This window comes from Vidua macroura, chromosome 30 (assembly GCF_024509145.1).
Source record: "Vidua macroura isolate BioBank_ID:100142 chromosome 30, ASM2450914v1, whole genome shotgun sequence".
Taxonomy (NCBI): Eukaryota; Metazoa; Chordata; class Aves; order Passeriformes; family Viduidae; genus Vidua; species Vidua macroura.
The window spans coordinates 2,544,851-2,572,617 of record NC_071600.1 but is presented as its reverse complement, the minus strand read 5'-3'; the positions used below and the strand labels follow the sequence as shown (position 1 = coordinate 2,572,617).

Here is a 27,767-nt window from a genome sequence, read left to right as displayed (position 1 = left end):
GAGAAGCCTGAGCTTGTGGAAGTGCCTGAAAGATGCCCTGTTCCTCTGCAGGGACACTCAGGCTGGAGCAGGAGCCAGAGCCCTCTCTGGGGAAGCCTCCTCCGAGCTGGAATTTGTGCCGTGCTGGGAGAGGAGGAGGAGGGGGAGAGCGCTGGGCGCTGTGTGGCAGGAGCAGGAGGTTTGGGCCGCAGGACATTCCGTCTGCGCCGCTGCCCCACAATGGGCGGCCGTGCCCGGGGCTCTGGGCCTGGCCCCGCGTGCGCTGAGCTCCCTGGGCTGGGCTCAGGTTCTGCTGGGACTGGGCACAGGCTGGGCTCTCACTGTGCTCACCAGCAGGGAAAACACCTCTGGGCAGCTCCATTTCCTGCTGCTGGGAAGAAGCAATGCAGTAAGTCAAGAAATTCTGGTTTCCGTTTCTCCTGGTGGATTTTTTAATTTAATTCCACACCGCGGAGGCAATTTCTGTGACGGCCTCTGTCAGTTGATTCTATTTCATCAGCACCAGCAACAGGGCTGTGTTTGAGCACTGCAAATGTGGCCTGTGTGGCTTCAATTCCCCTCGCCTTAGTGCTCAGGGGCTGGTGGGCATTCCAGTATCTGCTGATTTTTATGCCTGTGACAAAAATACTGACTTCACTGTCATGAAAGCACCGTGGGTAGCACCAACTGAAAGAGGCACTTGCAGTTTTATGGATAAAATTCAAGTGGCAAACAGAAGAGGGCCAAGAGCAGCCGTGATCTGCAATTCCCAAGGCAAAGGCAGCAGCAGCCTCCTGCTGTCAGCTCAGGGTGAGTAAAGCAGCGCTGAGAACAGCGCTGGAACCCGATCCTTTCTTCCTCTGAGGGCTGGCTCAGGGCAGCACAGGCGGGCCCTGAGGAGTCAGGGCTGTGTGTGGGTGCTTGTTGCTCTTCTCCAGAATTCAGCTGGAAAAAGCCCTCGGAAGCCGAGGCAGGAGCAGGTGGGAAGGGGCCGGCGCTGCTGCTGCTCCTGCCCGGGAGCCCCGGCTGGGCCGGGCTGGCGCCCACTGCGCTGCAGCTGCTGCTGCTGCCAGAGCCGGGCGGGACTCGGGGACAGGGAACGGACACCGGGGGACAGCAAAGGAACTGGGGCTGCAGGGATGTTGGAGCTCGGGCCAGCGCCAGCACAGAGCTTCAGCCCGCAGCTAACCCAGAGGGAAAGGCTGGGGAAAGGCTCCATTTCAGCCTTTCTTTACTCGTTGCTGTGAAGGGACTGAAATAAAGGAGAACAGGCAGAGCCCAACCCCTTCTCCTTTGGGAGGAGCCCCATGAGTGGGGCTGTGAGGGGCCATGAGGGGCCATGAGGGGCTGTGAGGGGTCATGAGGAGCTGTGAGGGGCTGTGAGGGGCCGTGAGGGGCTGTGAGGGGCTGTGGCAGGCCAAGCACCTCATGGAACCAAGGGTCCCTTGTGACGCTGCAGAACCAAGGAGATCATTGTAGACTTTATGGAACTTCATGGAACCAAGGATCCATTGTGGCACAGCAAGGCCTTGTGGAACCAAAGGGACCATGGTGACACTATGGAACCTCATGGTACCACAGGTCCAGTGTTACACAGCAGCCACAGCAGGGCCGCAGAACCAAGGAGATCACTGTGACGCTACACAGCCTCATGGAATCAGGGTGTCCACGTTACTCTACTGAACCTCATGGAACCAAGGGTCCCTTGTGACACTGTGGAACCAAGGAGACTGCTGTTGGCAGTACAAAAGCTCATGGAACCAAAAGTTCATTGTGACACTGCGGGGCTCCATGGAACTATGGAGACCATTATGACACTTCAGGACCCACTGGAACCAAGGGGCTGTTGTGACACTGCAGGGCCTTGTATAACCAAGGGGTCATTGTAGCACAGCAGGGCCTCATGGAATCAAGGGGATCACAGTGACACTGTGGGGCTCCATAAGGGGTTGTGGGGCTCCACGAGACCACAGGGCCATTCTGACTGTGGAACCAAGGACACCATTGTTACACTACGGGGCATCATGGAACCAAGGAGGCCATTGTGAACCAGCGGGGGAACCCGCTGAGACCATTGTAACACTTCAAGGGCCATTGTGGAACTGCAGAGCCTTGAAGAACCAATGAGACCATTGTGACATGGCCCGGCCTCATGGGAGCAAGGGCCATTGTGACACTGTGGGGCCTTGTAGAACTGAGGGGCCCTTGTGACCCTGTGTGGCACCATGGAACCAAGCAGAGCACTGTGACACTGCAGGGCTCCGTGGAACCAAGGACTCGTGTAACAGTGAGGAGCCCAATGGAACCAAGGGGCCATTCCGTACTTCAGGGCTTCACAGAACCAAGGTGCCATTGAGACACTGCGGAACCAAAAGAGACCATTGTGACACTGCGGGGCTCCATGGAACCAGTGAGACCATCCTGACACTCCGAGTCCCCATGGAACCAAGGGGCCATTGTGACACCACAGGGCCTCACAGAACCAAGGCAACCACTGTGACACTGCAAGGCCTCATGGGGACAAGGGGCCATTGTGACACTGCGGGTCCCCATGGAAGCAAGGGGCCAGTGTAACACATCCAGGCCAGGTGGAACCAAGGGGCCATTGTGATCCTGGGGAACCCAATAGAACCAAGGGGCCATTTTGAGACTCTGCGACCTCATGGAACCAATGGGCATCGTGGCATTGCTCATTCCCATGGAAACAAGGATTTCATTTTGACACTGCAAGGTCTCATGGAAGCAAGGGACCATTGTGCCACTGTGGGGCCAAGGAGACCATTGTGATATCACTGGGCCTCATGGAAACAAAAATCTGCTGTGATCCTACAGGGCCTCATGGAACCAAGGGGCCATTGTGATGCTGCAGGGCCCCAAGGATCCAAGAACATGGAACAGGTCTGGCTGGCTGGGCCTCCTGGAGGCCACCTGACTGGTCCAGCTGACCTTGGCATGTTGAGGGTGGCTTTTCATCAGCCCCTGAAACCCTGGACTTCCATGCTTTCCTTCCTGTGGGAAAGAATTGTCCTTCTCCTCCAGGGGTTCATGGCTGATATTGGGGTTCCTCCTCCAAATGTGATTACATCCAAGGATTATTCCCATATGAAACCTGCCAGGACAGACAGCACTGGCTGATCTTGGCCTCTTGGGGGTCTCCTCTCACCTGCCTTCAAAACACTGGGGGCCTGGGCTTTTCTTCCCATGGAAGAAACTATCTTTGACATCCAGGCATCCATGGCCAAAATTGAGAATCCACCTCCAAAAGTCCTTATACCCATGGATAGCTCCCAGATAAAACCTGCCAGGACTGTCCAGGTTCCCTTGGTTTTCTGGGGGCCAGCTCTCATCTGCCTTTCAAACACTGGGGCTCTGTACTTTCCTTCCTACGGAAAAGAACTGTCCTTCTCATCCAGATGCCCATAGATAAAAGTGGGGTCTGGCCTCCCAAATTCTTTCTATCCAAGGATTCTTCCCTGACAACAGGTCTGGCTGCCTTGGCCAGCTTGAGGCCACCTCTAAACAGCCTTTGAAACACTGGAGCTCCACCCTTTCCATCCTATGGAGAACTGTCATTCCAGTCCAGGAACCCACGGCTGAAATGAAATTCCACCCCCAAAACTCCCCATATATCCAAAGGTTGCTTTCAGACAAAGCTGCAAGGGCAGACAGGTCAGGCTTGCCTTGGACTCTGGTGACTGCTTCTCATCTGCATTCAAAACCCTGGGGCTCTGTGGTTTCCTTGCTGAAGAAAAGAACTGTCCCTCTTGTCCAGGCGCTCTTGGTCTCAGGGACTGGACCACTGTACAGGGACACAGGAGCTCTGTGCTCAGTGGGGTGGAGAGTGAGGACAGCAGAGGAGAGCCCTGGGAGGGACTGAAGGGTGGTTTCAGAGGTTGTGAATCCTTTTGACATAGTAGAGAACAGCCAGAGGAAGAAAAGATTAATGTAAAGGGGGATGAGGACAGCCTGCAGGGACAGAGGCGCAGGGCAGGGACACCGTAGGACAGCCTGGGCTGCAGAGGGCACAGGCATGTGCAGCAGCTGCAAGGCCCTGACAGAGCCAACCTGTGCAGCACTTTGGCCATGGCTGCTGGCCCTGGGCCTGAGGCCACGAGGGGACAAGTGACCCTTGCAGCCCTGGGGCCTCAGTGCCTCCTTGTCCCTGCTCAGCAGCCTGGCAGGGGCCGCCCCATGGTCCTGCCCTTGGCACTGCACATCCCCACATGCCAGTGCCCATCCCGGGAAGAGCCCTGAGCAATGAGGGAGGGACAGGATCTGCCTTGCCAGGGGCTGGGGCTCAGGCCTTGGCCCTTTGCATTCCTGAAACACATCCAGGTGTGCTCAGCACCAGAGACACCTTTCCCTTGCTGTCCCCACCTCTCATCACTGCCTCCAGTGTTCTGCTCTAACTGGAGCCTGGGGACACTTTCTCACTCGTGTTCCTCAGTGGGACCCATTAAAAGTCAAAGAAACTTTGGAGTTGGATTCTGACTTGGAGTTCTGGAGAGGTTTCTGCAGCTCCCTCTCGGGGCCTGATGTTCAGGGCCTGAGCACAAAGCCCCAGAGGCTCATTCAAGTCCTTGTGCTGTGTCTGTGCTGCTGAGCTGGGCCGGGCTCCTGGCACAGAGGGTGATGCTGGTAAGCAAGCAGAGCTTCAAAAGCACATTTCTCTGGATGAGCAGCTCTTCTCCCAGCCCAGCAGGGCTGGGGCACTGCCTGCAGCCAGCCCGGGCACAGCACAGAGGCACAGAGAGAGGAGTGGCAGCCTGGGCTGGGAGAGTGACTGAGCCCTTGCTAGGGGAGAAATCTTCACAGGGTTTGAATGAATAATTCTTTGCCTCAAGGAAAGTTAAACTTCCATTCCTGCAGTGATCTCCTAAGGCTGGCCCATCCCACAGTTTCCATGATCTTTTGCAAGGGCTCTCCCAGTTCCTCTGGTGCAGAGGAGGTGGCCATAGGGCAGACAGGGCAGTACCTGTAGGCAGCAAGGGCAGGTAGCAGCAGTGAGAACGAGGTTAAAGGTAGGCTGCGGTGGGAAGACAGGAGAGTCCCCATCAGGGGAGAAATCTGCACAGCCCCTGGACATGGTGAGTCTCTGGCTGCAGAGCAATGCAGGTGAGTTCCTGGAAGTGTCTCTGACAATGCCAGCACTGACAGGACCTGTCAGGGTGGCTCTCCTGGATGTCCTGGTGTGGAGCAGAACAAGCTCCAGAACGGGGCTTCCCTGCTGCCCCCTCAGAGGCACAGGACAGATCCCTGCCCAGGCAGTGCTGCCCCGGGGCCGTGGGCTGGGGATGGGCTCTGTGAGCCCTGGCAGGGAGCGGAGCTGGGCACAGGGAGACGCTGCTGGCAGGAACAGCTCCCCTCAGCAGAGACACGGGCAGGGAGGGACAGGGAGCTGCTGCCACAAATGCTGGGCAGGGGGATGTGGCACCTCCCTGCTGTCCCTGTGGCTCAGACACCTTCCCCCAGCAGCTCCTCCCCGGGCTCCTTTCCCATCCTAAGCAGAGCCCCTGCCCTCATCCCACGGGGGCTCGGCTGTGCATTGCCCCTGCAGCAGCCAGAGCCCAGGCAAGGAAGGACAAGCCCCTGATTTCCATCAGTCTCAGTGTCCCTTCTCCCCTGGCAGGAGCAGTGTGACATTTCAATGCCATGCCCAGGTGCCTGTGCTGTCCTTGTTGCCACCATTGGGTTTTCTGAGGCAGTGCCAGGGTTTGGGGGTGGCAGGTGCCCGTCCAGGCAGGGACCCTTTGGATGCTGCTGGGGAGATGTGTCTGGGGGAGCAGTGCCCAGGTGCCCTCAGGGGCCATTCAGCTGATTCCCTGGGTGTCCTGCAGGGCTGCAGGTGCCCTCCAGAAGGGCACAGCTCTCCCGTGCTGTCTCTGGGCTGCCTGGGATCCCCATGGAGCAGACAGCTCAGTGGTAGGGCCAGGGAAATGCTGCTGGGCAGCTGCACCTGGGCAGCTGCAATGATCCTTCCGTACATCAGCCTGGCAGGAGACAGCTGAGATCCCAGTGAGGCACCCTGAGAGAAGGCGAGGGCTCTGTCCATCTGCTCTCTGAGCCCAGAGCCCTCTGCTCTCAGCACTGCCCTGGTTCTCTCTAGGGGAACTCCTCTGGCTGCCTCTCCTTCAGCTCAAAGCTGCCAGCAAGGGGCAGCTGAGAACAGCCCTGATGGCCAGAGCTGCTCTCTTGTCCGTGCACTGAGACCATCCCTGTGCCTCTCACACCCACACGATTTCACCTGCAGTGCATTAGAAATGTCAGGGATTTCAAACACCCACAGCCACTCCTAACTGTGGCAGGTGCAGCTGGATGAACAAATACAAGGAACTCCCTCAGCTCAGTTCGTCAGATGGGCAAATTGCAAACAGCAGAGCTGAAAAGCTTTTTGGTGTCTCCCAAGTCCATTTAATTGGAGATCAGCCAGCACTCTCAGTTGCCTCTCACTGCACAAGAAGAAGAAATCCTCCTGAGCCCATTTGTGAGTCCCTGCTCTCAGTGCCTGCAAAACCCAGAGCCCAGGTGCGGAGAATGCAGAGAAGTCATCCTAAAAAGAGCAACCCTGAAAGCTGAATTGCTATGAGATATGCAATATATTTTCTTCATAGAAGTGTGGCCTGACCCAGTCCTGTATTTTTCTCCTCAGCAGAAAACCATTTCCTGAGGCAGCCAATGTCCAACAGCAGCTCCATCAGCCACTTCCTCCTGCTGGCACTGGCAGAGACGCGGCAGCTGCAGCTCCTGCACTTCTGCCTCTTGCTGGGCATCTCCCTGGCTGCCCTCCTGGGCAACGGCCTCATCATCAGCGCCGGAGCCTGCGGCCACCACCTGCACACGCCCATGTTCTTCTTCCTGCTCAACCTGGCCCTCAGCGACCTGGGCTCCACCTGCACCACTGTCCCCAAAGCCATGCACAATTCCCTCTGGGACACCAGCACCATCTCCTACACAGGATGTGCTGCACAGATCTTTTTCTTTATGTTCTTCATCTCAGCAGAGTTTTCCCTCCTGACCATCATGTGCTACGACCGCTACGTGTCCATCTGCAAACCCCTGCACTACGGGACCCTCGTGGGCAGCAGAGCTTGTGCCTACATGGCAGCAGCTGCCTGGGCCAGTGCCTTTCTCTATTCACTGCTGCACACAGCCAATACATTTTCCTTGCCCCTGTGCCATGGCAATGCCCTGGGCCAGTTCTTCTGTGAAATCCCACAGATCCTCAAGATCTCCTGCTCCAAATCCTACCTCAGGGAACTTGGGCTTCTTGCTCTTAGTGTGTGTTTGGCATTTTGTTGTTTTGTGTTCATTGTTTTCTCCTATGTGCAGATCTTCAGGGCTGTGCTGAGGATCCCCTCTGAGCAGGGACGGCACAAAGCCTTTTCCACCTGCATCCCTCACCTGGCCGTGGTCTCTCTGTTTGCCAGCACTGCAGTGTTTGCCTACTTGAAGCCCCCCTCCATGTCCTCCCCATCCCTGGATCTGGCCCTGTCAGTTCTGTACTCAGTGGTGCCTCCAGGCCTGAACCCCCTCATCTACAGCCTGAGGAACCAGGAGCTCAAGGCTGCAGTGTGGAGACTGATGCCTGGATGCTTTCGGAAACATTAAACTGCTGGCCAGTTTCTGCCAATCACTTGTAATAAAAGTAATCTTTGATACTCCTTGTTGGTTTTGTTTTGCAGGTTCTTTTTCTTTATTTTACTTTTAAATATTGTCCACAAGGAAATGTCTTCATTTGTTCCACTTTTCATTTTGTTTCCCACCAACTTCCCTGTGGCCACAGACTGTGTCAATGAGGGGCTGTGCTCTCAGTGACTTTAAAGGAACTAAAGGATGTCCCAGCAGAGTTTTCTGCAGAGCTGCCCTTTTGTTGCCTTCTCTGGAGCTGCAGCAGCAATGTCTGTGTGCAGAGCTGGGGGCAGATCAGTGCTGGCACAGCAGCTGTGCCCAGCAGCAGCAGCAGCACTTGGTGTTGCCAGTGCTGCTCCCGTGGCCCTGCCCCGCTGCCCTGGTGGCCCTGGTGTTGCTGCAGGGCCTGAGTGCTCTCGGGGCCGGGCACAGTCCTGGGGGTGGCAGTGCCGGGGCTGCAGCAGGGACAGGCCATGGGCACTGCTGGGGCAGCGCTGACGCCTCAGGCCAGGGCCTGGGGGCTCCAGGCTCCTTGCCCAGGCTCTCTCAAGAACACGGCCAGGCCAATGCTCAGCACAGAAAACCCCCGTCAGCAGCCCCAGGCTGGCCGTGGGCAGGCTGGGGGGAAACAGCACGGCTCGTGCTCTGCCAGGGCCCTGGGGGAGACGGGAAGGAGCAGCAGAGCAGGGGCTGATCCATCCCCAGTGCGCTGCACAGCCCAGGGCAGCGTCCCAGAGCGTCCTCATGGAGCTGCCAACAACATGCTGGGGGGAAACAGCACGGCTCGTGCTCTGCCAGGGCCCTGGGGGAGACGGGAAGGAGCAGCAGAGCAGGGGCTGATCCATCCCCAGTGCGCTGCACAGCCCAGGGCAGCGTCCCAGAGCGTCCTCATGGAGCTGCCAACAACATCCCCCCTCTGCAGCCCTGGCCTCTCCCCCAGCTCACACAGGTGCTGCATCCTTGCAGGCACAGACACGGCAGTGCTGCCTCAGGAGCCCCTGTTTGCATTGCACACAGCAGGCGGGAGCACCCCCGTGCTGGTGCTGTGGGGACAGGAACCTGAGGCAGCACAAATGCCATCAGCCCCTGGGGCCAGGAAGGGCTGGGGAACGCCAAGGAAAGCACTCAGCTTTGTTCTGGCCTCTGCACTCAGCCAGAAAGTTTGTTCCCATCAGCTGGGACTTTCCTATCCCACTGCAGACGCTGTTGCTCAGAGCCAGCGCTGCCTGGCAGCCACCCCCAAACTGCCTGGAGCGTTTATCTGGCTTTACCTTTACTTTCTTTAGTCTTCCTCCTACAGATTTCTTCCTGTTGCCCAGCCCTGTTCCCTCCCCTGCACACAGCCCATCCCTGTTTGCCCTTTCCTCTCTGGCCCCACTCCCCATTGCAGTTCCTGCCTTGGCACCATGGGAACGTCCCTTGGGGAGCAGGATCATCCCACAGGTGCTGCAGGAATTGTCTGCAGGCTCCTGCAGTGCCTCGTGCTGCTCCCTTGCCAGAGGCAGCCCAGGCCAGGGGGGCACATCTGGGCTGCTGTGTCTGCCTGTGGGGCTCCCTGTTCTGGGCAAGGAGGAGGAGCTGCAGAGGCAGATCAGTGCTGGCACAGCAGCTCTGCTCCTGCTGGCCACACCATTCCTGATCCAGGCCAGGAGCCATTGGCCTTCTTGGCCACCTGGGCACACGGCTGGCTCATGTCCAGCCTGCTGTCCATCACTCCCTGCAGGTCCCTTTCTGCCTGGCTGCTCTCCAGCCCCTCTGTCCCCAGCCTGGAGCGCTGCAGGGGTTGTTGTGGCCAAAGTGCAGGACCCGGCACTTGGACTTGTTCAACCTCACCTTGTTGGATTTGGGCCCTGGATCCAGCCTGTCCAGGGCCCTGTGCAGAGCCCTCCTACCCTCCAGCAGATCCACACTCACACCCAGCTTGGTGTCATCTGCAGATTTGCTGATGGTGGACTCAATCCCCTCATCCCGATCATCAATGCAGATATTGAAATCCACGCTGGCTGGCTCTGACCCCTCGGCCATCCTGTGGCTGCCCTGTGATGGCTCTCAAGGTGATCTGTTCCAGAACCTTGCCGGGCACTGAGGTCAGGCTGACAGGCCTGGAGTTCCCCAGATCCTCCTTCCAGCCCTTCTTGGAGATGGGCTCACACTGGCACCTCCAGTGCTCTGGCACCTCCCTGCTGAGCCAGGACTGATGGGAAATGATGGAGAGCAGCTTGGGGAGCTCATCCACCAGCTCCCTCATCCCCCTAGGATGGATCCCATCCCATCCCATACACCTGTGAGCATCTGAGTGGCTCAGCAGGTCACCAGCTGCTTCCTCCTGGATTATAGGTGCCTGTTCTGCTCCCTGTGCCCATCTGCCAGCTCAGGAGAACTCTTGTCCTGAGGAAAACCTGTCCTAATATTGAAAATTGTGACAAACAAGGTGTTAAATTGCTTAGCATTTTCCTTATTATTAGTTTCTATATTCTCCACTGCATCCAATAAAGAGTAGAGGTTCTCCTTCCCCCTCCTTTCGCTAATATTTTTTTATAGAAACATTTTCATTTTTTTTTTACAGAAGCCACCATGTTGTGTTCTAAATGAGCTTTCACCTGTCTAATTTTCCTTCTGCATAACCTAACGACATCCTTAAACACTTCCTGAGTTGCATATCCTTTTTTCCCCTGAGTTCCCACAACAGCTCCATGGGCAGCCAGGATAGTCATTTTCCTCACCAGCTCATCTTTTGCCACACTGGGACAGGCTGCTCCTTCCCCCTTAAGATTACCTTCTAGAAATGTTTCCATCCTCCCTGGACCCCTTTGTTTTAAGGGCTGTTTCCCATTAAAAAATCAGTACCTGATTCGGTACTTCCCAAATCAACATCCTAAATAGGCCAAAGTCTGCCCTTCCTCATTCCAGTGTGGAAGTTTTGTTGCTGCCCTTCCTTCTTTCACAGATCATTGAAAACTTGATTATTTCATGGTCCCAGTGCCCCAGGCAGCCTCCGACCCCCACATCTGCCACCAGCCCTTCTCTGTTTGTGAGCAGCAGGAGACAGAGCTTTCCTTGGGAGTGGAGTGTTACCAAAAATTCGGTGAAACACAAAACTCCTTCACACAATGCAGCATCAAGAAGCAGCATTCTTTATTCAGCCGGATGCACGGGGGATAGCTCCTCCCAAAGCCGAGCATGCTGAGTGCAGGAAAGTTTCTGTTCATATTCTGTATTTTGCACACATATTCATTGATTATCCTGGACTGAACATGTGATAATCATTTCCCCAAAATAATTAACATATTTCCCCTCCCCTTTACCCATGCTCTCTTCTGTCCGGGGGTCTCTCTGGTGGTCCCTGGTGGTCGTGGACCCCAATGTTCCCGTGGGCCTGGCTGAGCTGGCAGGACACTGAGGCTGGTGAACTTCCAGCTCCCCTTCTCACACAATGGGCATTGTGTGGTTTCCATAGGCCTGGGGTTTTGGAGAACAAGCTCCAGATGTGAGATCACCTGGTGGAGACAATTTATCATCTGGTAACATGAGGTCACAGAGCTTGCTGTGTCATCACAGAGGGGCTGTGTGACATCCAAGGAGGGCTGTGTGAGGGACATTGTACAAAGCTCAGGGAAAAGCGTGATTGTTATTAAATTGTGTCCTGTTCAACTGTGGTCTGTTGGCCATGAAGAGAAACTTTCTGTGCCTCTGAGTCTCACCAGTTCCTGACCCCCAAAGGACACAAACCTGATGAGTTGTGGTTCCCACTCCAGTGGTGGCACTTGGAGCTGCCTCCATCCCCAGAGCAGAGCTGCCTTGTCCCAGAAAGTCCCTGGCAATGCAGGGATGAAGGAAACAGGACAGGCTGTGGGGATCAGGGGCAGGGCACGGCCAGGGATTTGGGGTGGTTGTGAGCCCAGGGCAGGACCCGGCCCTTGGCCTTGGTGAACCTCATCCAATTGTCCTGGGCCCATGGCTCCAGCCTGTCCAGATCCCTCTGCAGAGCTTCCTGCCCTCCAGCACAGCCACACTCCCACCCAGCCTGGGCTCACCTGGAACTGCCTGAGGGTGCCCTCGATGGCCTTGTCCAGATCAGCAATAAAGAGATTTCACTGACCTGGCCCCAATCCTGAGCCCTGGGGACAGCCCTGGATGAGGCTCCATTCCTCAGCTGCTCTGAGTGCCAGAGGATGGATGAGGGAAATAGTGGGGAGTGGATGGGGACAAAGTGTTGTGGATTGTCAGCCATGAAGGGTCTTGATTTTCATATCTGTTCAGACTGCATTAGAAGGGGCTGGGGGTCAATATCAATTGGTCATTGCTGATATCAATCCATAAGCAGGAAAAGAACAATTATCTCTGCATTGTTTTCAGTATAGTAGATTCACTTTGAATGCACTTCTGAAATCTGTCTAATTAACCACAGAGGAACGGAAAACTTCAATTATTCTCTGAGGCTATATGTTTTGGGTGTTGTGAACAAATGTTTATGAGCTTTTCCCACTCAATTCCTGAACTCAAGAGCTCAAGAAAGAAGAGGTGTCTGGAGTAAGAAAATTCATCAGGAACCTCCAAGGGGCTGAGGATCCATCCCCATCAGAGCAGCAATGAGCAGAAATGGGCAGAGCTTTGTGGCTGCCCCAGCTCTGGGATGGGCCCTGGGCCTGGAGCAGGAGCAGCTCTGGAGGGCCCCAAGGCCGGGGCTCTTGTGCTGGCCTGGGCAGATGGGATGGCAGCAGGGGCTGCAGAGCTCTCAGCAGCTGAGGCCGAGGGGAGCAGGGCAGCCAGGGAGCCTCCTTGTGCCTTGGGCAAGCCCCTTCCCCCATGGCTGGGGCTGAGTCCTGGCTGAGCTGCAGCTGCTGCTGTGCCCTTGGCAGGGGCTGAGGCCGTGGGGCCAGTGGCCAGAGCAGCCTGGCCTGAGCAGAGCTGTGGGGCCAGAGCCGGCTGGGCTGTGCTGGGGAGAGGCCCTTGGTGCTGCACAGAGCTCAGGGCAGCTGGCAGAGCTTGCAGGGAGCTGGGCTGGGCTGCGAGAGCCTGGCCCAGAAACCATCAGTGTCCATCTCAGCCTGGCTGAGCGTGCAGGGGCAGGACTCAGCCCAGGCCTTGTGGGGCAGGGCCAGCGCCTGTGCAAGGCATTGAAAACAGGCAAGTGCCCGAGAGAGGAGGCTGCTCTGTGCCCTTGGGGGCATGGACACAGCAGGGAGGGGGCCCAGGACATTTGTCAGCGCCAGCCTCTGTCCCCAGCCCTTGGCAGCCCTGGCTGCTGAGCCCAGCTTTGGCCTGGGCTGAGTTTGGCTGTGGCCCAGCTCCATCCTGCTGCGGGGCTCAGGGCCTGTTCCGGCCATGGCCAGCCCTGGCCGGCCTCTCTGCTGGCCCAGAGGCCGGCAGAGCCCGGGGCAGGGCTGTCTGTGCAGCCCCACAGGTGCCACGGGCTGGGCAGGAGCTGGCAGAGGCTGCCCAGCAGGGAGGCCATGGGGCACAGAGCCCCAAGGCTGCCGTGGGCACCACGGCACAGGGGCCGTTCCCAGCCGCAATGCTCCTGTCCTGGGCTGGGCCTGCACAGGGGCTGTGGCACCATGGCTGGGCCAGCACAGGGCCACCAAGGGGCCACGCAGCCGCTGCCGGGGCTGGCAGCAAGGCCGGGCACAGACAAGGAATTGCTGAGCGTGGCCTGCGCTGGCCAGGGCTGACTGTGCCAAAGGCAGAGCTCAGCTGCCCTTGGGGGCTGCACGAACACTCAGGAGCCCAAAGAGCCTCCATGGCTGTGCTGGAGACCAAGGCTGGAGCAGGGAAATGCAGGGCTGCTGCGCCATGGCGAGGGCATGGAATTCCAGCACACACCTCAGCTCTCTGATGATCCCGGCACCGTGCTGGGCCCTGTTTCAGCCTGGAGCAGAGCAGATGTTGATGGCACAGGAGCCCTGCGGGGCTGGCAGGGACCTGCAGCTTGCAAGGTGCTCTGCTCTCCCTCAGCTCCTCTCTGAGAGATCCAATCCCAGCTGGGCACCTCAGGGCACAAGTGGCACTGCCTGTTCATGGGCACACAGCTGATGTCTGCCTGGAAGGGGGCACAGGTGTTAGTACCTGTACATTTCATATTATATAAGTAAATCTTTATTATCTGTCTCACTTGAGTACTTTTAAGAAACAGCAAAATTTTCCCTCCAGGAACAGGAATTTCTTGGAGGTGTAGTGATGGCAGGAGGAGAAATACTGATCTTGCCTTCTACTTGTGTAGCCAATATGCTGTTTATTATTTCCTCTCCCTATTCCTTCAGGTGTTTCCAGCTCTTCTGTTGAAATGGCCATGACTGAGGCCATCTCTTCACTAGACCAGCTGGATCTATGCCCTTCCTGCTGCTCCCAGATTTCCTCCTCCAGATGCTTTCTGGTCATTCAAGTGCCTCTCAACTGACTGGTTTCATGCTTGGAGCTTCAGGGAGTTGTCCAATCTTTCTGAAGTTCAAATAAAGATCACATTAGACAACATCCTCGTTGTGTTTATATCTATCACAAAATTACCTTTTCTTGTGTCTTTGTCTAAAACTCTTCCTGTACAGAAATCCCTTGGGGATGGGGGACATGTCAGATGCTGCTGGGACATCACAGAGAGCTGAGGGAAGAGCTGGGATGGTTATTAAACTGTTCCAATGTTCAACTTGTGTTTGTTGGCAAGAAACCTTTCTGTGCCTCTGAGTGTCACCAGGCCCTGAGCCCAAAGGACACAAACCTGATGAGTTGTGGTTCCCACTGCAGGGGCACTTGGACCTTGGCTCTGCACAGTAGAGCTCTTCATCCACTTTCCCTCTTTTCGTCCCTCGGGGCATGGAGGGAGCTCCTGACTTCAGCCAGTGACTCGTGTGTGCAAAGAGCAAATCTGGGCAGAATCGGGGCAGGAGGGTTTGGGGGCACCTTGGGATCTGTGCTGGGCACAGAAGGTGTTTTCCATTGCTCTGAGACTGTCTGCTGTGCACAGTGGATTTAATAGCCAGCAGAGGAATGACTTTTGCATTGGATGGAGCTGTGCCTTCCCTTGGCTTTGTTGGCTGACAAGAAACGAACATCCTTCTGTGTCCCGGGCAGCTCCTTCTCCAGGGAAAGCAGGTGGGAGTTGGAGCCAAGGAGCTGAAAGCTGCAGGCCCAGCCTGGGCTGGAGGGAGCTCAGATTTGCACAAGGCTGCTCTGAGTGCCAGGGCTTGGATGGGGGAAATGGTGGGGTGGGGGCAAGGACAGAGGGACAGACTGATTGTCAGCCATGAAGGGTCTTGATTTTCATATCTATTCCAACTGCATGAGGAGGTTCTTGGATTCAATATCAATTAGAGATGAAGACGTTCCTGCGCTGATTGTTCCAGGCGCTGATTGGTTAGTTCGACACTGAGGGTGGGGCCAGGTGGGGAGTGGGCGTGGCTCACCTGTAGGGGTCCCAACCCCATTTCTGAGGGTCCCAACCCCATTTCTGGGGTCTGTGGGGGTCCCAGCCCTATTTTGGGTGCCGGGGCCCATGGGGAGGGGTCTCTGGGAGTCCCAGCCCCATTTCTGGGGTGCCCCAGCCAATGCAGAGGGGTCTCTGAGGGTCCCAGCCCCATTTCTGGGGGTCCCAGTCCATGGGGAGGCATCTCTGGGGGTCCAGCCCCATTTCTGGGGTGCCCATCCCATAGGGAGGGGTCTTCTTTGGGTCCCTACCCTATGGGGAGGGGTCTGTGGGGGGTCCCAGCCCCATCTCCGGTGGTGCCGCTCTCCGTGCTCGTCGCCCCGGGGGGATGCTCTGTCCATGTCCTCCCTCCTCACCCCCAGGGGATGCTCCGCCGCTCTCCGTGGTCCTCCTGGCCCCATCGTCCTCGCTCTGCTGGTCTCGGTGCTCGTTGCCCCGGGGGGATGCTCTGTCGGTGTCCCTGAGTTTTCTGGCCCCACATCGGGCAGCTCCTGAGGGAAGTTGAGACAACACCCTGTATCCTCCATCTTGTACCCATCTACAATATGCTAAAAACCTAAAACCTAAACTTCTCATCCATTTGACATATTAAACTACTCTCTACAATCCCTAAAATCCCTAAATGCTTGCTGTCCCAAGGGGATGCTCTGCCGGTCTCCGTGGTCCTCCCAGCACCGTCGTCGTCGCTCGGGGCGATGCTCCGCCGGTCTCGGTGCTCGTTGCCCCAGGGGGATGCTCTGTCGGTGTCCTCCTTCCTCACCCCTGGGGATGCTCTCTTGGTCTCCGTGGTCCTCCATGCCCGCTCCTGGCACCCTGGTCTGCCGCCCTGCCCACCCTGAAGCCCCCTGGCTTCGCCTGCCCGGCCGAGGTACGGTCAGCTGCAGGGGACACTCCCCTGTGTCTCGAGGAGAGTCGGGGAGCGGCTAAGACAGAGCGCTTCGCTGTCTGCCGTGTATGGAGGAGAGGCGACGTCCGAGGAGGTATTAAGGGATCCGACTCAAGGCTGGGGAAAAAGTCTCAGGTTTAACCCGAGCTCCGAGGAGCTCCGAAGGCCAGAGCGTCCGACAGCCGAAAGTTGCCTCGAGCCTTTTGCAACATCTTAAGTACTGGGGCGGTAACAAGGGGGAAGGAACGCCCATTCACCAATGGGGGGATGTGGGGGAGTGGAACGCAGAAGGACAGACAGATACATAAACCAGTGGGGGAAGTTTAAGGGAGGGACCCCTGGGCCTCGTCCACTCACTGGATGCCCAAGGTGGAAGATTCTGGGAGAGTGGGATGGGGAGCAGAGGGATGGACAGGGTGCCAGGGAGGGAACAGGGGAATGACTGAGCATTTTCAGGGAGATCGAAATTGAGTGAAAGGGGGAAAGCTCAGGGTGGAAGCATTGGGAGAAAATGGGGGGTGAAGGGGCAAACCATTACAGAAGTGTTACAGAGATATAAAAGCACAATACAACAGGCTCGCTGCCTCTGGGGCATTGCTGTGCCTGGGCCATCCCAGCACTGTCCCCTCCACAGAGCATGGGCTGGTGCCAGGCCTGGCTGTCCCTGCCCCAGGGCTGTCCCTCTGCAAGCTGTCCCTCCATCCCTGTCCCTCACCTTTTGCTGCTTGGGCCTGAGTGGCCGCCCCTCACGGGGCTGGCCGTGGGCATTCTCCTCCTCCTCCTTCAGCATTGTGGCAGTGCTCTGGTGAACACTGGCCACAATCACCCAGGGGAGCTGCTGCCTCCAGAGAAGCTGCTGCCTCCTCAGAGAGCTGCTCTCGTGGCAGTGGCCCCTGCAGGGATTGGCAGCCCCAAGGGTCATGTGAAAAACGCCAATCACTTGGTTTTTAAAATTTTTAAAGTTTAATAATAATAAAATGGTTATAAAAATAGTAATACAATTAGAGTAATAAAAATTTAGAGTTAGGACAATTACAAGACAATAAAAAGCAAAGAATTATGGACGTCCGGATGCTCTTGGGCACTTAAGCCACGACAAGCATGCCTTGTGAACAAAGGAATCACCTTAAAAGCAATAGCCTGTTGCATATACAAAACACTTCATGATTATGCATATATTTTATTTAAAACAAGCAATTCGTCTGGTACTTGTCAAAAAGTTTCTGTTAATTCCCAGGCGCCTTTGAGTCTCAGTCAGGCTTGAAGAAGTTCGTTTCTGTTGATAAGGAAAGCCATAAATTCCTCTCCTCTGGAAAATTTAGGGGTTTCTGTAATTGTTATCTTTGTGCGAAGAATTCCTTGATTATCTCATCTCTTTCTTGAGATAGTTAAAAAGTATCTTACATATTATAGTTTCTATTTTAACATTGTGTTATAACCTAAAAATACATTCAACACACTACTTGAGAGAATTAATACAGCATAACTTTCCGACATTACACATATAATATTCATTGTAACTATTGCGTAAAGCCAATCATAAAATATGCATTTTTCACAGTCATGACATGCACCCGTGTCACAACGGCCTCTGGGCACCATGTCACCGTGGGTCACAAAGGCCTGGTGGGCATGGCTGCCCTTTCTCCCAGAGGCCTCTTGTCCCACCTTTGTTCCTCCCCTAAACATCCCCAAGGAATCCCTGTGCCAAAGTGCTTTTCCCACCCAGCCCACCCTGGGTCCCAGCCCTCAGCCCTGACCTCCTCAAGAAAGATCATCAGGAAGGCAAAAGCTCCATTTGAAATTACTCTGATGGCTACTGTGAAAGATTATCAATGTCTGTTTTTAAAAAAAGTTTAATAACAAGGGAGGGACAAGGGACAGCGGGATTCTGGTCAGGAATATGCCAGGGGCATCCTGGTATTCTGTGTCAGCAATTGTGTGGGCAGCACGACTGGGCTCTGATTGTCCCTCTGTGCTGGGCGCTGGGGAGGCCACACCTCAAATCCTCTGCCCAGCTTTGAGTCCCTTTACCCTGTGGCTGCATTTAATACCAATTACCAACTCCTCGAGTGGTAATACAGTTATCTCTTGTGTGTTTGTCATAAATATGTGGTGTATTGCGGATTAGAGGTAAGGGTACAGTTAATGGATAGGTTTTCTCATTTATGGTTCAGAAATACTGCAATTATAGAACATTTCATGTACTGAGTTCATTGTATGTGGTTTACATGTTGGATGGATATAATTTGGTTTATCTTCTGACAGGATATACAGGATGATTATAAACAGTAGGCAGAATATAGCCAAAACTAACAAAAGTACAGATGGATGCAACATTAAATGCAAAATTCCAGTTGCTCGGTGTGGCCATTGTCCTGGTTCAGGGTAAATTTGGGAGAGAATCCCCAGAGGGGTTCCTCTAGAAGGCAGATTCAATTGGCCCCTCCCCGCAACCAGTTTGGGGAAAAATACTTCCCTGGAGAAAAGTGGAAAAAACTGTTTATTAAACAAGAAAACCTAAACAATATTAAACAACGAAATTTCTTGCCGCTTTAAAAGAGAGACAAACTCAGAAAAATCCCCCCCTGCCCGGGCTGCAGCTCGGCTCACTCAGTCTTTGATCAGTCCCTCTGGCTCTGGAAATGCCACGGCCCAGGCCCGGCCCGCTGGGCCACAGGTGCGAGCTGCCGGTGCTCTTCTTGGTGTTCAGTCCAGAGCAGGTTTGAGCAGGTCCAAAGAAAAGGAAAAGCCACAGTCCGGGGAACTTCTTTGCCTCGGCTAGCTAAAACTAACTAAAAAGCAAAGGAGAGCTCTGTCTCGCTCTCTGTCCATCTGCAGACAACACAGTCCAGGAGCAGGAATGTGGAGGAGTGAGTGCAGTTTCTGAAAACCAACTCCGCTCTTCTTCTCCCTCCCTTCACTCCTGGAAAAAGTCTTAAATGTGCAAAACTTATTATTCAGCGTAAACAGAACAGACAATTGGGGATAAAAGCATCATACAGTCAGCCTAGGACATTCCATCCCTTATCCCCATATCATCAGTTTACTACTAAAACTAATATATATATTCTAACTCTACAAACACATCCAATAGACAGCTATACAAAGACAATGGTAGTAACATTCAGCAAACAGTGATATTTACACATAGTTCTCACCCAACAATCAAATCTCCCTGAGGTACACACCGTGTTCTTCCATCTTTCTGCATAATCCACCACATGCAACCTGGTCCCTCAGCAAAGACAACCCCATGAATGGGTTTTTCTGTACTCGAGGTAGAATTGATCCACACTGTCCTCCCTAACAAACCTCTGATATGTGCCACTGGGACTTTGTCTCCATCTACTACATGCAAAGGCTCAGATTGGGCAGGGCCCACTCGATTGGTAGAGCCTCGGGTGTTAACTAACCAGGTGGCTTTTGCCAAATGCTGCTCCCAGTTTTTAAAAGATCCCCCACCCAATGCTTTCAAGGTGGTTTTTAACAGTCCATTGTACCTCTCCACCTTGCCTGCAGCTGGTGCATGGTAGGGGATGTGGTACACCCACTCAATGCCATGTTCCCTAGCCCAGGAGTTGATAAGGCTGTTCTTAAAATGGGTCCCGTTGTCTGACTCAATCCTCTCAGGGGTACCATGCCTCCAAAGGACCCGCTTTTCAAGGCCCAAGATGGTGTTACGGGCGGTAGCATGAGACACAGGGTAGGTTTCCAACCATCCCGTGGTGGCTTCCACCATTGTGAGCACGTAGCGCTTGCCTTGGCGTGTCTGGGGCAGTGTGATGTAGTCAGTCTGCCAGGCCTCCCCATACCTGTACTTGGACCACCGCCCACCATACCACAGGCGCTTCACCTGCTTGGCTGCTTGATGGCAGCACACGTCTCACAGTCATGGATAACCTGAGAAATGCTGTCCATGGTTAAATCCACCCCTCGGGCTCGTGCCCACTTATAGGTGGCATCTCTACCCTGATGACCTGAGGCATCATGGGCCCATCGCGCTAGGAACAACTGCCCCTTGTGTTGCCAATCTAAATCTATCTTTGACACCCTTATCCTTGCAGCCTGATCTACCTGCTGATTGTTTTGCTGTTCTTCATTAGCTCTACTCTTGGGGACATGAGCATCTGCATGGCGAACCTTCACAGGTAATTTCTCTAGCCGGGTAGCAATGTCTTTCCATTCTTCAGCAGCCCAGACTGGTTTTCCTCGACGCTGCCAGTTAGCCCCTTTCCATCTCTCCAGCCATCCCCACAGAGCATTGGCTACCATCCATGAATCAGTGTAGAGGTAGAGCTTTGGCCACTTCTCCCTTTCTGCAATGTCTAGGGCCAGTTGAACGGCTTTGAGTTCAGCAAGTTGACTTGATCCACCTTCTCCTTCAGTGGCCTCTGCGACACGTCGTGTGGGGCTCCATACAGCTGCTTTCCACTTCCGATTCATCCCTACGACGCGGCAGGAACCGTCAGTGAAAAGAGCATAGCGTGTTTCCTCTGCTGGCAATTTGTTGTAGGGTGGAGCCTCTTCAGCCCGTGTCACTGGTTCTTGTTCTTCATCTGTGACACCAAAGTTTTCACCTTCAGGCCAATTTGTAATTACTTCCAAAATCCCAGGGCGATTCAGTTTACTAATACGGGCGCCCTGCGTGATGAGAGCAATCCACTTGCTCCATGTAGCACTGGTGGCATGGTGGGTGGAGGGAACCTTTCCTCTGAACACCCACCCCAGCACCGGTAGTCGGGGTGCCAGGAGGAGTTGTGCTTCTGTACCAATCACCTCTGAGGCGGCTTGGACTCCACGTTGGGCGCCAAAATATTTGTCCTAGTTTAGGGCAAAATTTGGGAGAAGACGTCCGGAAGGAGCCCCCGGAAAGCAAACCTCCCACGGCCCCTCCCCCACCTGGTTCGGGAAAGATTTCCTCAGAGAGAAATGGAAAAAACCTGTTTATTTAACCAGCCAAAACACTCCCCAACACAAAAAAAAGAATCAACACCAGATGACAAAACCCTTTCACCGTTCTGAAGAGATGACAAATTCAGAAAGTCTCTCCTGGGAGTGGTCGCCCAGCTATCAGTCTCTGGTGCTGGGGAATGGCTGCTGCAGGTCACAAAATGCAGACTCTCGGTGTTTCTTGATGTTTCCCAGGTCCAGGTCCAGAGCAGGTTCAGATGGTATTTAGGAAAAGGAAAGGGAAGAGAAAAAAGAAACAGTGCAGGGTAAAAATTGGACTGCCTAGCTAAACTAACTAATAAGCAAAAGCAAAAGCAAAAGCAAAAGCAAAAGCAAAAGCAAAAGCAAAAGCAAGCCAGCAAGCAAGCTAGCAAACCCCCAGCCAGCCAAGCCTCTCCTAGACACAGACCATGGGGCGAGGTGCGCCGGCTGATAACAAGACAAAACAATCCTTCACTTTCAGAGTCAGTCCTGAAGGCACAGAACATAATATCAGGCATAAACAGAACACACGATTTGGGATACAAACACCATACCATCACCCTAGGACATAGGGCCAAACCAAAATGATAACCAGCCAGGTGTCTTCCCAACATGGATCACAGGGAATGTGGGTCACCGGGGCTCTGACCAACGTGGGTCCTCCCATGGGGGATGGAGTTGGAGCAGTGCACAAAGCTCTTCCTGCAGTTGGGGCACTTGCAGGGCTTCCCTTACCGGTGGGTCTGCTGGTGTCGGGTCAATGCAGAGCTCTGGATGAAGCTCTTCCCACACTGGGGACACTCGTAGGGCCTCTCCCCGGTGTGGACGCGCCGGTGCCTGATGAGGTGGGATTTGTGCTTGAAGCCCTTCCCACAGTCAGGGCAGAGGAAGGGCCTCTCCTCGGTGTGAATCCGCTGGTGCAGGAGGAGATGGGAGCTGGTGTGAAACCTCTTCTGGCACTGGGCACACTCGTAGGGCCTCTCCCCAGTGTGGGTCCTCTGGTGGCAGATCAGGCTTGAGCTCTGGCTGAAGCTCATCCCACATTCCCCACACTCGTAGGGCCTCTCCCCGCTGTGGATGCGCTGGTGCTTGATGAGGGTGGAGCTGTGCTTGAAACCCTTCCTGCAGTCAGGGCAGCGGAAGGGCCTCTCCTCTGTGTGAATCCGCTGATGCACAAGGAGACTGGAGCTGGTGTGAAACCTCTTCTGACACTCGGGACACTCGTAGGGCCTCTCCCCAGTGTGGACCATTTGGTGGATGATCAGTTTGGACCTCTGGCTGAAGCCCTTCCCACATTCCCCACATTTGTATGGCCTTTCCCCAGTGTGGATGATCTGGTGGCTGATCAAGTAGGACCTTCGGCTGAAGCTCTTCCCACATTCCCCACACTCATAGGGTCTCTCCCCAGTGTGGATGCGTTGGTGGGTGACGAGGTTGGATCTGCAGCTGAAGCCCTTCCCACACTCCCCACACTCGTAGGGCCATTCCCCGGTGTGGATCATCTGGTGGCAGATCAGGTTGTTGCTCCGCCTGAAGCTCTTCCCACACTCCAAGCACTTGTGGGGCTTTTCCCCATCATGGAGCTGCTCATGGACCACCAGCTCCGAGCTCTGGCTGCAGCTCTGCCCACCTTCCTGGCCCAGGGTGGGTCTTTCCTCCTCAGAGCACCCTGGGCTGGCTTTGCAGCCCCTCCTCCTGCGGGATCTCTGGGGATTTTCCTCCCCATTGGATTCCTGTGCCATGGAGCTGCTCAAAACAGCCTCTGCCATGAGGTTCTGCCGTGGGGATTTGTCCTCCCTGGTCTCCATCCTCAGCTCCTTCTCTGGGGCAGGAAGGACAAGGAGAGGATGGGATTTGCCTCCGTGCCAGAGGGAAGGGGAAGGAGATCCCCCCAGTGCGTCCCCGGCAGGACGGCACCGGCAGCGGGGCTGTCCTGCAGCCGGGGGCCGTGCTGGGCTGGGAGATGGAACAGGAGAGAGGGGGAAAGGGGCAGTGACTTCCTCCTCGCCTGCCTGGGTGTCCCAGGGCTCCTTCCTCTTCCTCGCAGCCTCCTCCTAAATCTGGCTAAGGTCTGGGAATGGGAAATCCTGGTTTGGGGAAAAACAAGGGATGAACACGTTGAGTTTGAAGGTCCCTCTGCCCAAGTCCATCTGTAGAAGTCACCGGCCATCTGGGCTCCATAAAAACCTCGCAAACACCAAGATTCAGCCCTGAAAATGCCTCCCAGGAGTTCCTCGTCCCTGGTCCCTCCCCTTTGGTGTTTGGGGTTCCCCCTGTCCCAGCTGCTGGGGGTCACGCTTGGACTTGGGGTCCCCCATCTACTCGGTCCCTGCCCTCCCCAGGCTGCTGGGAGTCCAAGGAACCCAAAAAGTTCCCCCCATTTCCATCTCCTCACTTAGGAATGCTGGGGGTTTTGGGGTCCCGGGCTCCCTTGTCCCCTTCTTCTCTGCTTTGGGCTGCAGCGGCTCCAAGGAGTCCCCCCTGCCCCTCTCCAGGCTCTTGAGGGTCCCACCGATGGCGGCGCTCCCCACTTTGGGCTCCTGGGGGACACAGGGCTCTGCTCCTCCAGGCTGCCTCTGCCGGCAGCCGCCACCAGGACCCCCCAATGTCCCCCAAGGGGCCTTTTCTGCTCAGCTTTGCAGTTCTTCATTCTCCAAACATCCCCCCAAAAAACCCAACCCAGGGACCCCCCAGGATATCTGAGCCAAACTGTCCCTCCCCAGGCACCCATGGGATCAGGGGGGTGATGATCCCACGGGTGGGGGCTGCGAATTTAGGGGGTGCTCAACCTTGTGGTTACTTCTCTTTTCCTTAATCCTCCTTTCTCCCTCCTCTTCCTCTACCTCCTGTGCCTCCTCTTCCATCCCCCATCCTCCGCCTCCCTAAGCCCACCTCCTTCTCCTACTTCCATCCCTTCTGGCTCTCCTTCTTCATCCCTCCTCTTCCCTCCCTCCTCCTCCTGCCCCAGGAGCAGTGACACCCTCGGTGCCCCGTTCCCGCAGCCCTGGCAGCCCATGGCAGGAGCAGGGATGGAGCCGGGCCAGGTCGGGATGGGCAGCGCGGGGCTCTCGGCTGCTCCCACCCGCTGTTCCAGGGGGGAACCCGGCCCGGGCAAATGGAGAGGCAAACTGGGAAAACTGGGGGCTGCACATCCAAACTGGGGCTTGCTGGGGACCCTGCCTGGGCACTGCCAGCCCTTGGGGCTCCTCTCGGGACAGCCGGGAGGGGGGAACGCACAGAGGGCTGGGGGATGCCAGGAGTGGCAGCACTGGGAGGGACTGGTTTGTACTGGGATTGTACTGGGATCATACTGGGAGCAGCTGGGCCCATACCAGGGCAGACTACAATCACGCTGAGGGAGACTGGGATCATACTGGGATCATACCAGGATGGAGTAGGAGACTACTGGGGGCAAATGAGAGCACACTGGGGACAAATGTGATATACTGGGAATAACTGGGACCATTCTGAGGGTGACTGGGAGGAGCTCTGAGCAATTGGGAGGAACTGGGAGTCACTAGGTGCATGCTGGGGGTGACTGGAAACAAATGGGCTTATACTGGGATCATACTGGAGGTGACTGGAACATACTGGACTTACACTGGGATCATTCTGGGAGTTACTGGGACTATCCTAGGAGCAACTGGGAGAACTGGGAACACACCAGAGTAAAGTGGGAGCAGCTGGGAACAGCTGGGACTGTGCCGGGGGCAAATTGCATAACGGGGAATGACTGGAATTCCCCCCATGGTGGGAGCAGCCCCTGGCGGCCCCGGGAGCCCCGAACCCCTTTCCCGGCCGTGCCGCCCCTCCAGCCCCAGCACCCCCCATTGCCGGGGTGCCGGCACTGCCAGGGGTCCCCCCCTCTCGGGGTCCCCGCTGGGGCTTCGGGGCTCTCCTCTCTCTGGGCTCCCGCTCAGGGAAGCCGCGGCTCTCCCGGGGCTCCCCAAAACCGCTGGGGCTCTGCCGCCACCACCGCCCACCGGGACCCCCCAAAAACACCTCCCGGGGACCCCCCGATGTCCCCTCGAGGGCCAGCTGCGGCTCGGCTTTGGAGCCCTGCCAGCTCCAAACATCCCCCCCAAAAAACCCAAACCCAGAGAGCCCCGGGAGATTTGGGGCGAGCTCCCCCTCCCCGGGCACCTGCGGGATGGGGGGCGATGCTCCCGGGGTGCTGCGAGTTCAGGCAGTGCCGGAGCCCCGCGGTTCATCCTCCCCTCTCCTCCGGCTGCTCCCTGCTGCCGCTCCGCCTCTTCCTCCCTCCTCCTCCTCCTCCCCCGCTCCCGAAGTCCCCCCAGCCGCGGGAGGGGCGGGGATGGAGCCGGGACAGGTCGGGACGCAGAGAGGGCTGGGGGGGATGCCAGGAGTGGCATCTGGGCTGTACTGGGATCGTACTGGGAGCAGCTCCTGGGTGCCTGAGTTCTACTGGGATCATACTGGGATCATACTGGGAGTGAGGAGTGTTATGAATAGTTTCCAGGTATTCCCCAGAAACGTGGTCAGGGCTTTCCTAGTTCCCATGGCAACACTAAAAGACCGATATTGAAATGCTAATTAGCTAATTGCTCTGTTTGTTTTCTTTAAACTACCTGGGAACAACCGGCCCCCCACCCCTCCACGCTGCCACTCTGAGACTAACATGCAAATAGAAACCCCTTAGGATCATGGGAGTATTTTTAGGAGATAAAAATGAATATAAATCAAAAACTGAACACAATAGAGGAGTCTAGATAAATGCCCTAGCTGAGGAAGAGGGAAACACATCCCCTGACTGGCTTTTAACCATCGCCATCACCTAAGAGAGAACAGACTATATTAGGCTCTGAGAAGCAGGGAGATAGAGACAGAGAGCCCTGGTGCTGCCACCACGGAAGGAGCGGGGACAGCTGTTGTTCTGCACTTCAGCAACAGAGTCTGCACACCACGCCTCCTCATCCTCGGGCCACCGGTGTGCCACGGAAGGAGAAAGGACAGCTGCTGCTGAGGACTCCAGTGACCGACTCTGCACGCCGCCTTCCTTCTGGCTGCCTGGAAAAGCTACGACTGCGGGGGCGAGCTCTGCGTCGAGCCCCCTGCCCAGCTGATCTTTTCAATAAAGAGCTGAACATTAATAAAGGCATTAGCCCTGTTCATTTCAATTTGGGGGCTCGTCCGGGAGAGCCACGCCCGAAGAGGACCCCCGGACAGCTGGACAGCTCAACCATCTGCTTCGAGGGACCCTCGGGAGTTGCTGGCTACCTTCAGACCCTAGGATCCGCGTGAGACGAGCAACGCAGAGGAGCATCGGATGGGTAAGAAAAACCGGGAGACGAGCGAATGAGTGAGTGAGTGAGACGGGGGCCGGCAGCTCGGACCCCCGAAGTGAGAGGGACCCGCTAGTACCGCGTTTCCGGACTCCTGCGAAGGGGCCGGCCGGGAACGGGGGGAAGCGAGTGGAATAGAGGAGCGACTGAGGCGTCTCCTTAGAAGTAAAGCAGGCCCTCCTCCGAGCGTGTGGAGGTGCCCTATGGGCAAAGTAAGTCCCTGGCAATCAGGGCAAGGGGAATATCCCCAGCAGGGCAGGTGGGATGTGGAGGTCCTAGAGGACATGTCCCCGGCGCCGGCAGGATGGGATAGGACGGCAGGTGGGATGTCCCTGGCAGGTAGGGCAGGGTGTCCTAGCAGGCAGGAGTGACATGTACCTGGCAGGTAGAGGGCATGTACCTGGCAGACAGAAAGCATGTCCCCGACAGGCAAAAGGCATGTCCCTGCCAGGCAGGACAGGAAAACAGGGCAGGTGGGATGTCCAAGCAGAAAGGAGCGTCATGTCCCCACCGGGCAGAGGGCATGTCCCCGCCAGGCAGGAGAGGATAACAGGGCATGTAGGGCGGGATGTCCTAGCAAGCAGGAGCAGCAAGTCCCGCCAGGCAGAGGGCATGCCCCCAGCAGGCAGGACAGGATAACAGGGCAGGTAGGATGTCCATGGCAGGCAAGGAAGCTAAGCCTAGTAGGGTCAGGCAAGGGGGCTTGGCCGGAGTTCGAGTGTAAGGCTCGGCAGGACGTTCGACCTTACCTCGGCAGGGAGACCAAGCTTCCCAAGCCTAGTAGGGTCAGGCAAGGGAGCTTGGCCGGAGTTCGAGTGTAAGGCTCGGCAGGACGTTCGACCTTACCTCGGCAGGGAGACCAAGCTTCCCAAGCCTAGCAGGAGAGTCAGGCAAGGGGGCTTGGCCGGAGTTCGAGTGTAAGGCTCGGCAGGACGTTCGACCTTACCTCGGCAGGGAGACCAAGCTTCCCAAGCCTAGTAGGGTCAGGCAAGGGGGCTTGGCCGGAGTTCGAGTGTAAGGCTCGGCAGGACGTTCGACCTTACCTCGGCAGGGAGACCAAGCTTCCCAAGCCTAGTAGGGTCAGGCAAGGGGGCTTGGCCGGAGTTCGAGTGTAAGGCTCGGCAGGACGTTCGACCTTACCTCGGCAGGGAGACCAAGCTTCCCAAGCCTAGTAGGGTCAGGCAAGGGGGCTTGGCCGGAGTTCGAGTGTAAGGCTCGGCAGGACGTTCGACCTTACCTCGGCAGGGAGACCAAGCTTCCCAAGCCTAGTAGGAGAGTCAGGCAAGGGGGCTTGGCCGGAGTTCGAGTGTAAGGCTCGGCAGGACGTTCGACCTTACCTCGGCAGGGAGACCAAGCTTCCCAAGCCTAGTAGGGTCAGGCAAGGGGGCTTGGCCGGAGTTCGAGTGTAAGGCTCGGCAGGACGTTCGACCTTACCTCGGCAGGGAGACCAAGCTTCCCAAGCCTAGTAGGGTCAGGCAAGGGGGCTTGGCCGGAGTTCGAGTGTAAGGCTCGGCAGGACGTTCGACCTTACCTCGGCAGGGAGACCAAGCTTCCCAAGCCTAGTAGGGTCAGGCAAGGGGGCTTGGCCGGAGTTCGAGTGTAAGGCTCGGCAGGACGT

General features: G+C 56.1%; 2 protein-coding genes and 2 pseudogenes across 2 annotated transcripts in view; 2 read left to right on the top strand and 2 right to left on the bottom strand.

Moving 5' to 3' along the window:
• Nucleotides 1–27,767, bottom strand: part of LOC128820667 (uncharacterized) — a 2,212,279-nt pseudogene that overhangs the window by 758,080 nt on the left and 1,426,432 nt on the right.
• The window catches only part of LOC128820669 (uncharacterized), a 1,091,286-nt pseudogene that overhangs the window by 637,487 nt on the left and 426,032 nt on the right, over nucleotides 1–27,767 (top strand).
• Nucleotides 1–27,767, bottom strand: part of LOC128820751 (olfactory receptor 14J1-like) — a 102,697-nt gene that overhangs the window by 18,732 nt on the left and 56,198 nt on the right. The gene's annotated exons all lie outside the window — the stretch shown is intronic.
• On the top strand, nucleotides 6,400–8,250 carry LOC128820700 (olfactory receptor 14A16-like). The gene is made up of 2 exons (XM_054001514.1): nucleotides 6,400–6,504; nucleotides 6,629–8,250. Exon 2 carries the CDS (start codon nucleotides 6,655–6,657, stop codon nucleotides 7,585–7,587), a length of 933 nt encoding a protein of 310 aa, XP_053857489.1. The 5' UTR covers nucleotides 6,400–6,504; nucleotides 6,629–6,654; the 3' UTR covers nucleotides 7,588–8,250.

Bases quoted from the DNA above. Each gene is read 5' to 3' on its own strand.
- LOC128820700 (XM_054001514.1), top strand. From the start codon at position 6,655: ATGTCCAACAGCAGCTCCATCAGCCACTTCCTCCTGCTGGCACTGGCA.